Here is a 16,829-nt window from a genome sequence, read left to right on the forward strand (position 1 = left end):
ATTAAAACAATAGTCATTATTTTAGTTACTGTGCATCAAGTCTAAAAGGTCCAGATACAGGAAATATTTTGGTTTTGATTCAATTAAAATATTTTAAAACTGGAAATATTTAATAATTGATAGTATAATTAAATTGTAAAGAATATACACAAATGATTTGAACAGGTTTTATATTCAGTAACTTGCATGGTTTTTACACTGGCACTTTTATCACTAATTTAGGAGAATCAGATGCATTTCCCTCCATATACTTAGGCGCTAAGATTTCAAATTTATAAATAAGGTAGTATTTTAAATATTAAATTTTTACATGAATATTGGGTTCATCCTTGTTTTCCTTTGTTCCCTAGGTATTATCCAGTTTTGTAAGGAAAACACTTATATCACAATCAAAACTTGTCTTTGTTACTAGACTGTAGCCATAATTGGGTTACAGTCACTGAAGATTCATTATTTGGAATTATACTTACTAAGGCAGACCTACATGAAACTTATTTTCTAGAAGAACTTCACATTTGCATTTACCTGCACTGCAGAATGAGTTTCAGTAATATTTTAGTTGTTAGGAAATACTTAGTTTACTTAAACTTGTTATCTTTGACTACCTGGAACTCCTAGAGTAGTCAACTTTACCTTTGAGTTCTCTTTAAACTATATCTGATTCATTCCAAATAGAAGATTTTTAAATAGAAGTTAGACTTCTTTAAGGTATTAACTTTAAACCTGAAAGAAAATTAATGTACTGAAATTTTCAAGTTTGACAAGTTCATTAAAATTTTTTAGCAGGTCTTGATACATTTACTTATCAGCTTTTTATTCTTTCTGCTGGCATTTCCTTAATGTTTGTTTGCTTCACCTCTCTGGTTCATTGGATTGCTACTATTTAGGCTTTCATGGACTTTATCTTCACAGTTTACTATATCTTGTAAAACCTTCTCCGCATCTGTTTGGCCAGCTGTACTGGCTGTTTTTGGCAAGGTCATCTGCAGTGCACACCACAGGGTAGTGCGTGCTTTCCGAGTAGCTACACACATCTCTTTAATTGCTGAAGCAAGGGCAAAAACATCTGTAAATAAAAAACCCGGGGTCAGTTCATATTAGATACCATTTAAGTACCCCTTAACTCTTACAAAGCCCAGTGCTGTATTAAATGATCAAACATTATTATTTTTATGAAAGAAGGATGGCTATTTGAGCTAACCAAAGTACTTGACTTACTGTTTAAAAGTGTTAATACTTGTATGACGATGACTATACTTTGGGAAGAACACAGACTGACAAGAGTTATTATAATTAAATGGATAAAATTAGCAAAATAGATCCAAGCAAAATTAGCAAAATGGAGTAAATTATGTGGGCACTATGTAACAATTTATTCTTCGTTTTTAAGAATTTATTCTTTAGTAAGTGTAAATGTTAGAAATCCAACTGTTTAACCTCAGAATCTGATTTTATTAACATTCAAATTATCTCAGTACCTTATCAAAAGAATATGCATTAGTACCTCTGTCATCTTGGCATCTAGGAACCCCTTGCCTTTGCCGATTTGAAGCATTAACAATTTCGTCCTTTCTACGTGACTGTACAATGTGAATGGACTCCAAGTGTCTATCAAGAGCTGTAGAGATATTGGCATGAAGGGGAGAGCTTCGAAGACGTTCCATTTTGCCTAGTAAAGTCACAACCTGAGGGAAACATTTTAATTTTGATGAGGCATTTAACCACATTGTCCTGTCATTAACTTAAGTATAAACAAATCTTTAATGAAGCAGAATAGAGATGAGAGCAATAATATTTATTCAAGAAATAACTGAATGCTTACTATGTCCTGACACCATGCTGGTAGAAACAAAGATGGAAAGTCAGTCTTTTGTGTCTACTTGTATATATTATTCTAAAAACTTCCAGAGCAATCAATTACTGGGAATAAGCCACAGTGAAAAAGTTAAACATTCAAATATTCCTATGTTATTAACAGTAAGTGCAAATATAAGATCCAACATTATTTCTGGCAAATAAGAGAACAGGCTGCAAATAGAGCATTATTAGGAGTCATTGTAATCTAGAGGGAAAAAAAATTGAGCTAAAAGTGAGAAGTCCTAGATTGATTAATCTTGAGCTCATCAAGTCCTTTCTGGGCCTCCAATATTCCACTTTTGGAAATCAGAAATAATACTGGCTAGCAGTAGTTTTAAGGAATCCATAATTCAGAAAATACTGATTTAAATTTTTGTTGAAATAACACAAAATAAATCCTACAGCTATCAAAACTGCTAAGGAAAATTGGGAAGTCTCAATCTTGTGGTTAATTAAGCTTAAAAAAGGGCACTGTATATATTAGATCAGTAAAGGGGAGTATGTTTCATAGTTGTGTATGTCAAACTTGTTTCAAATTCTAAACTTGGAAGGTGTAAAGAAAGAGAACTTTTTTACCTTTGGGAACTAAATGATTTAAAATTCACATGAACTTGGTGTTCAGTGATTGAAGAGAGTAGAAAAATACCTCTCAATTAATAAGCTAACAGCACTTGAATGAATGCCTCTAACCTCACACTCCTATCAAGTTCCTTTGGAATAAGTCTACTTCAGTTCAAGCCCATGGAGAAAACACAAATGTACAGGTATTAAATATTTTCCTCCCAACTGTACAACCAGCCATATTCTTGAGGGGAAAATAAGGCAACAAAAGAAACAATACCATAGAAAAAACGCCAGGGAACTACAAATTATGTAACTTTAAAATAAGATAATCATTTCCAAATGATACATGTAAAGAAAGAAATTTGCACAGGTGATTTTTAGTAAACTTTTAAAAGTTTTTTTTTCAGAATTCTATAAAACCAGCAAACTAGAAAGTAAAACATAAAGAAATCTTTTTGCCCTTTGTGTATTATTGATCTAATGATGCTAAATATAGATAAACAAAATTATTACAACAACTATAAACATAACCTTCTAAATTAGTGTGAAGACTAAGTAAGGCTGGGAAAAGTATATTTTTTAATATCTACAGTTAGCAATCCTTTGATTTATTGCCCAGAAATGTATTACTGAGAAAAAGGAATTTTAACTTGCACCAGTTTTAAGAAAAAAATAAAAGACTGAAGTTTTTAATAACATTTGGCTATAACCCATGTCAGTATCTGACTATATCATTAATAAAGTTCATTGTACAAATTTACAAATTTGATTAAAAATTTAGACTGAGGCTGAAAGCTAGTTCTTTTTCCACTGAAGTAGTTCATATCTGTATTTTAAAGACAGCATGGTATAAATAAGAAACTGATGTTCAATAAAGTAAGACTCTGTTGTGTTGATTTTTCTAATTCTTAAAATGGCTTTTATTCAAGCACAGAAGCAACCTGTGTCACTGCATGGTATTTCCTGGGAATCTTTATCAAATTTTATTTGGAAAACAGTTAAGTTTTTAAGAGAGGAAGGTCAGAAAAGAAAAAACTTTATTAAAGTTGCTTAGAAAATTCTGAAATTACAAAGGAGATAATAGGAATAATCATTCTTACCATAAAGATTCTTTGAAGTGATACACTGCTTTTCCCAAACAAGGCTATTTTATAAAATTATGCATACCTATATGCTTCAGTTTATTAGGATTTAATACATCATTGGATATACTTAATAGTGTGTTACCTCAAGAGTACAGGGATAAGAAAATGGAATATGGTAAGTCCCTGTTAATATACCATCTTGTATAATGCAGGCATAGCTTGCTCATGAAGCTAGAAAACAAATGTTTGTGATTAAGAAATGGGACTTACCCTATAAATAATATTCAAAATGCTTAAAAAAATTTCCTGTTGAGGATTAGCTCCATTGCTAATTTGAGTTTCTTGAAGAGGAACCACTAAACCTACTGTTTAAATGACTGAGTGGGGCTATTTTCCCTTTCCTAATGACTAATCATAGTTCTAGGACCAAACATGGTAAAGAATATATAAATGTGATTTAAAAATCCGCCAGAACTCTAACTTGCTGTAGTATTTTAAAATTTTATCAAACAATTAAAAAATCCACTATTGGATATTTTTACAGCTTACTCTGGCTTGTTCTCGAAGTTCATCCACAATTAAGCGATCAACTCTAGATGGGTTGGAGGTCAGTCTTGGAATTGGAGTATTGTTAGTACTGGACACTTTTTTCCCTGGATAATTCTTGGCAAGGGCCAATTCAGTCTGTAAAAAATTACTTTTAGATGTTAAGTTTTTAAAATATGAATCAGTCATGAATAATATTTCTCATAGGCCTAACAAGTAAACTGAAAACTACTCTTAAATAAAAATTGTTTTAGTATCAAAAGGCAACAAATTCAAACCACAATACCACAGTATTTTTCTGTCATATTTAATGCATAAAATACCTGAACATTTCAACAGGTATTTAATACTTCACAAATTCAAAGAAATAAACTTAACCCATTAAGGAAAACATCTACCTCATAGGCAAATAAACTTCAAAATAAAAAATTTTTATACCCCAAGCTTGTTTAGACTCTAAGTCACATAGTTAGTTCTTTATAGTGATGGACTTAACAAATACTACACATTACAGAAGAATTCAGCTTACACATAAAGCAAGCACTCTTTCTTAAACTACACTAAGTTAAACAAAGATATACCTAAATGGATAGTTTTGTATTACCTTTTTTCTCTCCTTTTCTAATGCCCTCCATTGTTCACAGCACTCTTCTAGACGAATATGAAGTTCACTGGCTGGTCCACTACGAGTTTTAATTGGTCTTTGAAATCCAAAAGTTGGTACAAGACCAGAAAAGGAATTATCACCATACATCATATCATTAAAATAAGGGTATAAATGGCTTAAGTCATCGTAAGAAAACAAATCATAGGAATCCAACAGTGGAACAACTGAATGGCCAAATGGGTGGGTGGGTCTTAGGGGAAACCCATTTGAACCAAGTTGTTGAAAACTCTGATTATGCCTTAAATCTCCCATCATAAAATTATTAGAAAAGCATGACGTCTGTGTGCGATTCACACGGCTGTTAATATTGTCTCCACTTCCCTGTCTATGGCTATTAAAATGACCCTGTGACTCCAACAGGTCTTGATAAGTATTTTGAGATAAGCCATCTAAATGCTTTGGACCTTCCTCAGGATCATAATGTCCACTCTGGGGCTTAGCTTGAAAATTATGTTTGTTTACATTTTCAATGATCCCATACTGCTGAGCTGAAGAGTTATCACAAAATCCATTTGGCTGCTTTATTTTTTTATCGGTAACAGATTCAAAGAGATTTTCTTCTCCAGTCTTTGTCAGTCCTTCCATGTGATTGACAGATTGAATTCTTTCTGCACCATTGTAACCAAAATCAAAACTAGAAAATGCTGAAGAGTTTTCTTGGCAATACTTCTGAAATAAATTGCTATTTGGGGTTAAATTTGTAGATGATAGTTGGGGGTAATCTGAAGAACGGTTAGAACCCTTTGAAGCTGCACTTAAATGACTACTTAATTTCATCAAGTTACCTTGATTTCGATAAGGAATAGGAATGTTATTTTTTGTTTGGACATTCATCCATGTTGTTCTATTTAAGTTGATACCTCCTGAAGATGTTGCTGAGTTTGCTAGTAAATTCACTGATTTAAAATACTCAGAATTTGGAGGGTCAGATTTAGCAAGCTGTTGTTTTTCTGTGGCATTAGCAAAATCATTAGCTGCACAAGCTGTGTGAGGTTTTAGTCCATATTCTGATTTTAAGCCAAAATCAGCAGTAAATGCTGCCTCCTTTGCAAACTGTTTTTCTGTCAGATGTGGTGTAGTTTTTGGAAATGTGAAATTCTGCTGGTCAGGTATTGTCTCCTCCAATTTTTTCTGGTTTGCTGGTTTAATCTGAAATAACTTTGTGTAGGTGTCTACTTCTACAGTTGGTGTTTCAGGTGTGCCACTGGCTAATTTTTTACTATCTTGGACACTAAAATTCAAACACTTATTCAGCTTAGCCTTATTAGGATGAGCATATTCTGGGTATCTACAATAATCTGCATTTTCATTGTATCTATTACATTGGGAAAGAAACATCTCTGCCCTCTTTTGCTGTAATGGAGCTTCAAGACCTTTAGCACATATTTTCTCTCTTCCGTAAGAGTACGTATCAATTCCTGACTCTTTCATGATGTCAGACAGACCAGTTTGTGGTGTAAAACAGTTTTTGATAAATGGATATTCTTGAAATGTTGTCTTAGCTGTATCATTTGTCTGAATATTATAACAGTTAGAATGATCACTTCGTGAGGGGTACATCCATTGTTCTTCAAGGTCTAAACCAGTAAATCCATGATAAAGTTCATCTATTTTTTGTTGCGGTATGAGATTACTATTATGCAGATACTGCTTTTCCACTGCTGACACAGATTCACCGCTATAAAAAGCTTGCTGAGAGATGGCTATATCTATTGGCCTTTTGGTTTCTGTTAAGAGGTCATGGTGATCTGCAAATCTGCTTGTGTTCACTGGCCAAATTGACTTTAAATTGGAGAAGCAGGTCCTAGAACAAGTAAATATATTTAATTACAACTTAGGTTTTAAAAGTCTTTACTCCTTTAGTGGAGAAAGGTTTTCAAAAACATTTTTATTGACCCACCTTACCATTCTCTAATCCTTTCCAACTCTGCCTTATAAGCTACCATTACATCTAAATAATATCACTTGAAATGTGCTATCTGCTACACAAATATGCATTTTAATCTTAATATGTCTTTACTATACTTTTCCAAGAGACATTAACTATGGCCTGAGGCTGGTGACTATATGGTCTTACGTGAATTGCTTATATATAGTAAGTAGAAACCAAAATAAGTTTTTCCTTTAATTATTATATAATACAAAAGTGTTGTTGACCACAATCCCTTTTTACAGAAAAAAAAAGTGCTTTCCTGAAATTATCATTGAAATTAAAAATTACAATTAGTTAGATGAGTGCTACATATTTCCCTATGTATGAAATAGGATATTTGGGTAACATGGCTTCCACACCCCCCCAAAAAAAGCATATTTTTAAAATGTTTACTATATGAATAAAATCCATATATATTTCTGCACAACAATAATAAGTTTTATTTTTGGAGGTATAAGTATGAAATTCTTTGGAATTTATACTCTTTAAGCCAAATTTCAACTCATGAACTCAAAGGAAATAGCTCTGAATTATGCAAGACCAAATCAAAGTTCTTAATAGCAAATTAAACTGTCAGTTGTATGGCAAGTACCTCAGCAAAATCAAGGCTTCTAGAAACAAATACCTGAATTAAGATGTCTACTGTCAGATGATCCTCTATTAAGTAAAAATAAAAGTTAATAAATAGGGTAATCCAGTATATGGGAATTTAAAAGTTTATTACACATTATATAACTCATATAATATACTAACCCCTCAGCAAAATATGGCTGTGATTTATCTTGTTCTTCCAAAATGTTAGACACAAGTCCATATAAGTCTGTTTCACTACCATAGTCATTTCTTTCTGTTTGAATCCTAAAGATAAATGAATATCACATGTAAATTCTTTTTCTCATATTAAAATACAATATATTGATTTCTGTTTCCAGACTTATTCTACCCTTATTTTTCTATAAAATATTTGGATTGAAACTATGCCATCATTTCAAATAAAGAGGGAATGAGAACTCAAGAATATTTTCCACTTTAGCATAGTGTTTATGCTACATAAGTATTTCCTCCTTCATTCCAAATCCTGTGACCAAGATATAAATCTCTGATCTATGATGTTGTACACAAGGTTGGTACCATGGCTGCTCCTGAAAGCATGTCGAGTCCTATTATACATCATTCCATCAACATTTGTACAGTTTTTCATTTGCAGTTTGAAAACCATATAAACCTGCTGCTCTATTTTTGTGACTCTTTATACTAAATGTTGGATTAAAAAGTGAAATGTGATATGGTTATCCTAGATACCACAGCAACACTGCAGTTGTCCCATAAATTTAAAAGATTTGGGGGCTATCCCTTAATCTGCCAAAGAAGTGACTGATGCTCCATGTATCTGAAATCCTACTTGGTGACTAACACTATCTAAATAATAAAAAATGTAAAAACCACAAGGAGATGGAAAATTGGTGCCTTTTTACCTCTTTTGGATTTGGGGCAATTTGTTCCTAGAAGTAATATATTATTTTAAATTGTAACTTCTTGTTTTTTTCATATTTTATTTCTAATATTTCACAGTATCAGGACATTTTAGAAATAAAAATATCTTATATTTGTATAACACTCAAACATTTCATTGATCTTCATAAAATAGGAAGGGCAGGTATTAGTAATCATTAAGCTATTGGGTAAATGATCACTTGAGACATTAAGAAACTTGAATTTTTCAAAGGTATATGATTTACCAAGCTTTGCTATACACTTGCTGAACAAATGATCTGCCTACAAGTCTAATGCATTTTCCACTACATCTTATTTCATAAAGATTCAATAGAAAGCTTTTTTGTATAATAATGCATTAGTATATGTCTAGAAAAATATTCAATGAAATATATATCAAACTGTTAACAGTTGTTACTGAGAAGTGGGAAGGCAGAGTTAAGGTGAACTGCTTTCCTTTATATATTTCTGTAAAGTCTGAAGTTTTTCAATGAACATGTATCAACTTAAAAAATTATTTTTTCTAAAAATATATAGTCTTTCTAATAAAATCACTATTTTAGAGAACTTACCAAAATTTTTACATTTTTAACAATTTTTTAATTAATAAGATTTTAAAAATAATTATTTCCTGGTTAAACTAAAGATGTATCAGCCTTTTATCAACTGCTCCCTTGTTATAATTAACATAAATATAGTGTCACTCTGTTAAGTTTTTTTTTTTCTTTGCAATGACCTCCTGTAACATTCTATACTTCTTCCTTTAAACCTCACTATACTTGCAGTGCCTGGCAGGTAAGTAATCATCATCATTATCATCATCATCATTATCATCATCATCAGTCATCATCATCAGTCATCATCATCATCATCATCGCTATTATAAGTATAAAGGCAGGAATAATGTTTGCCATGTTAATTCTAATATCCCCAGTAGGAGAGAATCTGGCATAGAGTAGGCCCTTATTATTAGTGGATCTGAATAGAAAAATAATTTAAACTATTTATGTTTGATAAAATCCTGTTTGTTGTGTACTTCTAAAGGAAAAAGTTACTGAAAATTTAGAATTGGATTAAAAAATAAACGGAAAAACTGTAACTCATTTATATAAGTTATCTTTAGAAAGAACTTAAGATTTAATCACTAAGGGTTGCCTCTAATGAATGAAAAAAAGTAATTAGAAAAAAATTATAGAAACATAACTGCTTAGTTTACAGCTTCTTAAAAGTTTGACAGACATAAAATCATAACGTCATAACATTAAAATGCTGATATGGGAAACAAAGAGTTACTATAACTGGGTTCCCATGTAATCAAACTTAAAAAACAATTTAGCCTGAGAAATCTAATTTATTAATTTACCTGTTCTTTACATTGATCTGAGAATTAGAGGGTTGCTTAATATCATCTCCATAAGTAGACCATGGTGCATAGAAAAGTGAAGAATCTACAGAACTTGCATATTCTGTTGATGAAGAAAGTGGAGCATAGGTCTGCCTTAGGTCAACATTGTCTTCATTCTGAAATTTAAAGACATGATGGTATATGAGACACATCAAAACTATATTACAGAATATTAGCAAAATAATAGGAAATTTGAAGAACTAACACATGTATGAAAATTGGGAGACAAATCCAGACTTAGCCGTTAAACTTGCTTTACAGTAGGGGTTGGAAAATTTTTTCTGCAAAGGGCCAGATAATAAATATTTTAGGTTTTGCTATGCTAAGATCTCTGTTGAAAATCCTCATCTTAGCTCTCCTAGCACCAAAGCAACTCTAGACAATATGCAAATGGCATGGCTATTTCAATAAAATTTTGTTTACAAAAACACGCAGATTCAGTTCCTATCCAGTACTGTTGCTTATTCCTGGTATAAACACCTACAATTATTGCAGTTTAAATTTTTTGAACAGATAAGCATTATGTGGACTGTAGCAGTATTATTTTTCATAAATATCTACAAAATTCAGTCTTAATGCCCCTAATCTGTGAAAAAAAAAGTGAATGTACATTTACACAGAATTTTCTTTTTTTAAAATTTATTATTTTATTTTTTTTGTGCAGTGGGGAGGTAATTAGATTTACTTATTTATTTATTTTTTTGATGGAGGTATTTGGGATTGAACCCAGAGCCTTGTGCATGCTAAGCATGTGCTCTACCACTGAACTATTATCCTCCCCCCTATACAGAATTTTCAAAGAAATCCCACATACGTTTATTGTGTCAACTTTATGACATGAATATTCTCTCTTTTTTAAAAATGAAGAAACAAAAAAAATAAAAATGAGGAAACAGAGGCTACAGGTTACTGAGCTAAGAGGAGACAAAACTAAAACCCAAACTCAAGGCCTTCGTACTCCTACTCTAGGGCTTTTTAAATCAATATCTTTATGTGTAACTGAAAAATTGTGCTCTACACTGGAAATTGACACAACATTGTAAACTGACTATAACTCAATAAAAAAATGTTTTTAAAAAAATTCAAAAAAGAAAAAGAAATCTTGGCTCTTTGGAAAAAAAAATAAAACAATATCTTTTAATTTTCAGCCTAGTTTCTATTTCCAAGAGAAAAATGTAAGAATGAGACAATACTAAAATATTATGATAGCTTCAGAAATTTTAAAGATAAAATTAGAATGAAAAACAAGCCCATTTTTCTTTTTCTTACTACTACTATAATGAATTTTGAGTAAATAAGGTAAAAAGTTTGAGTTTTAAGATTTTTAATGAATTATTTAAAATTCTGCCTCCTTCCAAAAGGAATTGTGGTGCAGTGAAAATACTGCAACTCAAATTTTAAATACTTAAAATAGCAAAATGAATTTTAACAAACAAATAAAAAAGATTTAAACTAATTTAGATGCATTTTATTCTAGAAAATGTTTCTTTAAAGAAGTCTGAAAGTATAGATTCATAATTTTTAACTCTCCAAATAAGGAACTACTAAAACCAGAAATGTAGTAACTATAAATATCCAGACACAGACACAGAATAAATGGTATTTTCTTATAAATACAGAAGATATATAATCCTGGCTAAAAAAGATTTTCTAACCACTTTTATTCTGTAATCAAAATTTATGTATAAAGAGAGAGAAAATGATTAGATCAAATCATTCTGAAATTTTTGTTCTTCATAGACATAATTGAAAACATTTTGAATATTCATTGAGTTTATACTATACCAATAAAATATGAAAATTAATACCTTCCAATCACCCAACTTCAAGAATCTCAAATATTTTCCAGCCACTTCTTTACATTCTGGTTATGATTACTATTTGAAACGTATACATTATAATATTCTTATCTATGGCTTATATTATGGTAACTATTCTGAAGCTGGGGAAACTGAGGCACAAAAGGGATTTTGCTTAGAGTGCCACTAAAAATTATTCTTTCAGAATTTATAAGATTTGAGTATTAAAAAAATTAAATCCTTTTGATTTAAAAATTAAATCAAAAGATTGATTTAAATTTCATATTCTAAAATAAAACAAGCAACTAAAGTAATGTACTGGACTCAAATATAATTATACTTTAAATATCTGTATCCTTTTCAGTTAAAACATTTCTGGAGATTAAAATGCAAATACTTAGGTTTCGCATATTAACTAATCTAGATAACTGCAAAGTGTATCACTTATATCCTTGATATACTTAAAATAATCAACTGAAATTAAATCTAGGTAAACTGTAGTAGCCATGTAAACGTTACAGAGAGCTGTGAAATGCTGGTCTTGCCATTGAAAAGACCTGGGTTCCACCTGGGCTTTGTCACTTAGGGCACAAATCAAACTCTCTGAGCCTCAGTTTCTCCATCTGTACAGCGGGCATAATACTATACAAGACTGAAGTATGAATTAAATAAAATTATTTCAAGATATTATTCAAAGTATAACAATATCAACATTAATGTCCTGGTTAAATAATTTAAAATGAAAATGATTAACATTACCCTAAGCTTAACTGAACACGATTAACAAAACAATGTTTTAGGTGAGGTAAAAGATAGCATGTAATCTCAGACATTGTTTAAAGCCAGAGAATAAAGGAGTAAAGAAAAATTTCATCTTTAAATTATCAAAAGTTTGTACCGACTTGCAATAAATGCCTGAAGGAAAAAGTATTTTATGGCCTTACTAAATAAATACGTATTTTCTTACATTTCGGGCATCATGTCACGCTGAGGGTAAGACGAAAACAAGAATTAATGAAAAATCTTATTCCCTGTTTTCGAAGCGAGTATGTATTCTGAAAACTCTGTGTTTAAAATAAGGCATATTGTTTTCTGGTGTCTGGTCCTAAACGTGGAGCAATTCAAAAACCTATGTGAATCGGCTCAGGGTTGGGGGCGCTGGATTTGATGGAGAATAAATCCTCTAACAGAGGCAGAGCTGAGTAACGGACCTGCGATTTGTAGCAATCATAGAAGGAAGGGGAGCCAGTCAGCATCACGCTGTTGAAGACATCTGTTAACCGACTGCTGGCGTCGGCACTGAGGTTCCAGCAGCGATTCGCACCTCCACGGAACGCGACTTTCGGCTGCACCAAACGGGAATAGGAAACGGGAGACAGCCATCAAGCAGGGCAGCGCCGGGACCGAAACGGCTGATGACGGTTCCACCGCGCCTTTGCGCCCACCTTCACCCGGAATATGTTCCGAGGACACTCATTTGGGGGCCCCGCGCTTCCGCCCCCAGGGTTCCCTCTCTGCCTTCTAGCCCTATACCCCGGGCGCCGCCCTCGCCCGCCCGACGGGGCGGCCCGGCTCGGCCGCCCGTCCTGTCAGCCCGCGCCGCGATCCCCAGCCCCAGCCTGACCGGCTGCCGCGCCTCCCGACCGTCCCTGCAGCGCGGCCGGGGCATCCCGTCGGGGCTCCTCGCCGGCGACCCGGCCTCTCCCGCCCGGCCCCGGCAGTCTCAGAGGTCCGCGTCTGACGATGGGCCGGCTCCTCAGCCTCTCCTCACCGTCGCCGTCCTCCAAGCCCGGCCGCCACCCGGACCTCGACCGTCCCCGCCGGTTACCTCAAGTCCCTCCCTCAGGCCTGTGGGGTGAGGGGGCGGGCGGGTGTCTCCGCCGCTCACCTCCATGGGGCACCCCCAGCCCCTCTTGGACTAGGCACAGCTCCTGGGGTACGGGGGTGAGGGGGGGCGTCGAGGCCCGGCTCCCTCAGCCCGCACCCCGCCGCTGCCGCCGCTGCAGCTGCCGCCCCGGGCGCTGCCTGGAGCCGGTCTGTGGGTGCGGGGGCCGAGCCAGGAGGGAAGGGCGGGGGGAGAGGCCGTTACATTGCGTACCCGGGGCTCGCGACCCGGCACGCGACCTGGCGCCGGCCCGCCCCCTCTGGGGAGGCCCACCCCCCGCTTCGCACCCCCTCATTGGCCCCCTGCCCAGCCAATGGGCAGCCGCCTCCGGGGCCTGTTACCCCCAGAGACAAGGCCAAGAAGGGGCGGTTAGCCGACCTCGCTCTCCCAGAGCCTCTGAGCTTTTCCCGCTCAAAGTAAACGTGTTCGGGATTGGCCTGGCCAGGCAAGCGCCCGCCCGATGATTGGCTAAAAGGGCAGCCGAGGGGTGGGGCGTGCAAGGAGGAGTAGGAGAGCGCGGGCCTACCCCGTGGGAGAAGTGATGGAGGTGGTCGGAAGATTTGAGAAGTCGCTCAGCAACCCGCCAATAATCCTGAACCTATCCGCTGCGCAGCTTGTGCCAGCATTTCAGTTTTGCCCCTGGGTCTTCCTCTAACTCCCAGAATCCTTTGGCGCCGCCCAGAGAGTAATAGACTTGGGCCCGTTTACGGAGGGTGAGGAACCACTTATGGAGTTGGGTGCTGTCGTGAGAGCCCCTTCCGAGGGGGAAGAGAGCCGTCCTCTGTCCTAGGCCCCAGGCTTCTGTAGGGGTGGACGCATTTTGGTGCTAAGGAACTCCTGAACAAAATTCACTCTGACCTATACCGGACAGGCCGTTGGCTTTGGCAGTCCTATTTGAGGATGTGATATCTCATGTTTTTGTCCCCAAACAATGCTAAAAAATTTTGTGTGTATTGAAATATTGAGGATGATAAAAAAAAAAACAACAACAACAACAACATAGTAGCCACCTTTAGAGTGTTTATGTTTAAAATTAAAACCTGAGAAGCACTTGGTGAAGTGGAAGATGCTCTTTTAACTCAGGCACAAATGGGAATAGGATAAGGGGACACATTTTATTGGTCCTTATTGTCCTGATAGCTATTTCAGATCGCTACTCAGCTCTAAGTTAAGAAAGCTGATCAGGTGAAGTGGCTGTACCAATTACATATCTTTCCCTACTTCACCCTTGGAGTTGCTGACAAGGAGCTAATTTCCCCCTTGCATTAAGAGTATGTCTTTTCTCTCTCTTTTCCTGTAGTACCCTGAAAAACTATGAATGCTCTTATGTATCTTTTTATTGTAATAAGATATGCATAAGATTTACCATTTTAACCATTTCCCAGCATATAATTCAGTGGCATTAAGTACATTCACAATGTTGTGCAATCATTACCACAATCCATTTCCAGAAATTTTCATTATCCCAAACAAACTCTATGCCCAATAAAAGTAACTCCCATTTCTCCTTCCCTCCACTCCCTGGGAACCTCTATTCTACTTTCTGTCATTATAAATTTGCCTATTCTAGGTTCCTCACAAAAGTGGAATCATACAATATTTGTCCTTTTGTGACTCTTATTTCATTAGCATAATGTCAAGTTTCATCCAAGTTGTTGTACATGTCAGAATGTCATTCCTTTTATGGCTGAATAATATTCCACTGTATGTATACCACATTTTGTTTATCCATTCATCAACTGATAAACACTTGGATTGTTTTCACCTTTTCATTATTATGAATAATGCTGTTATGAACATTAGTGTACAAATATCTGTTTGATTCTTTTTTTCAATTATTTTGGATAGGTGTATACCTAAGAGTGGGAATTGCTGGGTCATATGGTAATTCTGTTTAACATGGTGAGTGAGGAACACCAAACTTTTCCACAGCAGTGGCACCATTTTACATTCCCACAGCAATGTGCCAGGTTTCCAGTTTCTCCACATCCTTACCAACACTTGTTTTCCTTTTTATTCCCCCCAGTAATAACCATTCTGGCATGGTATCTCATTGTGGTTTTGATTTGCATTTCCCTAATGACTAATGATGTTAAGCTTCTTTTCATGTGCTAGGTGATCACTTATATATGTTCTTTGGAGAAATATTTATTTAAGTTCTTTGCTCATTTTTTGAGATTGTACTGCCTTGTTCAGTATTGGTATGGTTTGTTTTGAAAATGAAGGTTATAGGAAAATTTAACACTCCATTGAATATGTTAAAAAGGGAACATTTTGGTTATGGAGCAGAACAAGTATTTAGTGTATAGTCAGTTCTTTCTTTCAGCTCTTGTATTTCCTTTTTGGAAGATCTCATTCTGAACCAGTATGTTGAGAGGTAGATGGGTTTGGTTTTACAATCTTACCTAAAGATATATACAAACCTCAGATTTAAGTGAGAAGGAGTTAGAAATGCTCAAATAATTGTTTTATGTCTCCGCTGCCTTTGTCTGAATTTAAAGTTTTTTTAAGAGGGGAATGGTGACCTTTCTCCATTTATTGAATGTTCCTATATAGGAGCAACCATGAAGATTTTTACATAAGATCACATTTCAGTAAGTTTGATCTAAGTCAGAATAATGGTACCCTCAAATAACAAACTCATTTTTTTTCTTCCTATTTTTGGGATATTTAAGTGAATGTGATTTATGTTGAGATATTTTAAAAGATATTTAAGAACATTATTTTAAATATCCTAAAGATATCCTAAAGATATTTAAAAACTGGGAACAATTTATGCCTATTCCACCCTGAAAACTTGGTGCAGAATGCAGACTTTCTCCTCCAAAATATATTTAAAGGTTAACTTTTTTTTTCCCACCTCTGGAAGACAATGTAAAATGTGGTACTCTTTAGTTACATTAATGAAGCCCTTTTAATACTTTTACAGATACTTAAATATTCTGTTTTATAACAAAAATAAATGACTGATTTCATTTTTAAAAAGTCAGCCTGCCCCCTAGAAACGTTTTGATTAATAAAATAGAATTTCATTATTCTCCCAGGTAAAACTCTTGAGTTCAAATCAAGCTTATTTGCACTTATTTGTGAAAGTTAGGGGTGTATTAGGGGTCCAATCTCAATGCCAAAGAGAGAACTCTGAATTAATTCTCTATAGAAAGCAGTCATATAATTTTAAGTCGGTATATAATTAAATCACTGCAGGATTACTCACATTGTAGTCAATGACTTTTCCAGTTACTCAATGGCCTAGTACTCAAAGGGGCTGCAAATTTGCTGTGATTCAAACCATGCAATTCTTCACAGGCTTCTCTGACTTGAGGGACTAAATTCCTTAAATTTTACCTTCTGAAGTTACCCGGGCTGCCAGATACAGTTTCTCAACCTCTAATGGTTCGTTGGGAGCCTTACAAAAATGCTACTTACTAGAGCTGTTTGAAACTACTTCTTCCTTTTTGGATACTCAAATTAGTGTTTTTCTGACTCTCTAGCATTACTTTTAGAGCTTCTTCCTTGGTAGATAAGATTTCTGCTTTCCCCTTCTTGTTGAGTGGGGTTCCAGGTCATTCTCTCTCTTTTTAAAAAAATTCTTAT

General features: G+C 35.0%; 1 protein-coding gene across 1 annotated transcript; it reads right to left on the reverse strand.

The window, feature by feature from the left end:
- Positions 1 to 836: 836 nt before the first annotated feature.
- MEIOC (meiosis specific with coiled-coil domain) lies at positions 837 to 13,552 on the reverse strand. The gene is made up of 8 exons (XM_074343300.1): positions 13,239 to 13,552; positions 12,562 to 12,696; positions 9,510 to 9,667; positions 7,406 to 7,510; positions 4,657 to 6,523; positions 4,056 to 4,190; positions 1,505 to 1,685; positions 837 to 1,066 (listed from the first exon to the last, which is right to left on the reverse strand). The coding sequence occupies exons 1-8, from the start codon at positions 13,242 to 13,244 to the stop codon at positions 837 to 839; spliced, it is 2,817 nt and encodes a 938-aa protein (XP_074199401.1). The 5' UTR covers positions 13,245 to 13,552.
- Positions 13,553 to 16,829: the final 3,277 nt, after the last annotated feature.

This window comes from Camelus bactrianus, chromosome 16, assembly GCF_048773025.1.
Source record: "Camelus bactrianus isolate YW-2024 breed Bactrian camel chromosome 16, ASM4877302v1, whole genome shotgun sequence".
In the NCBI taxonomy this organism is placed as follows: Eukaryota; Metazoa; Chordata; class Mammalia; order Artiodactyla; family Camelidae; genus Camelus; species Camelus bactrianus.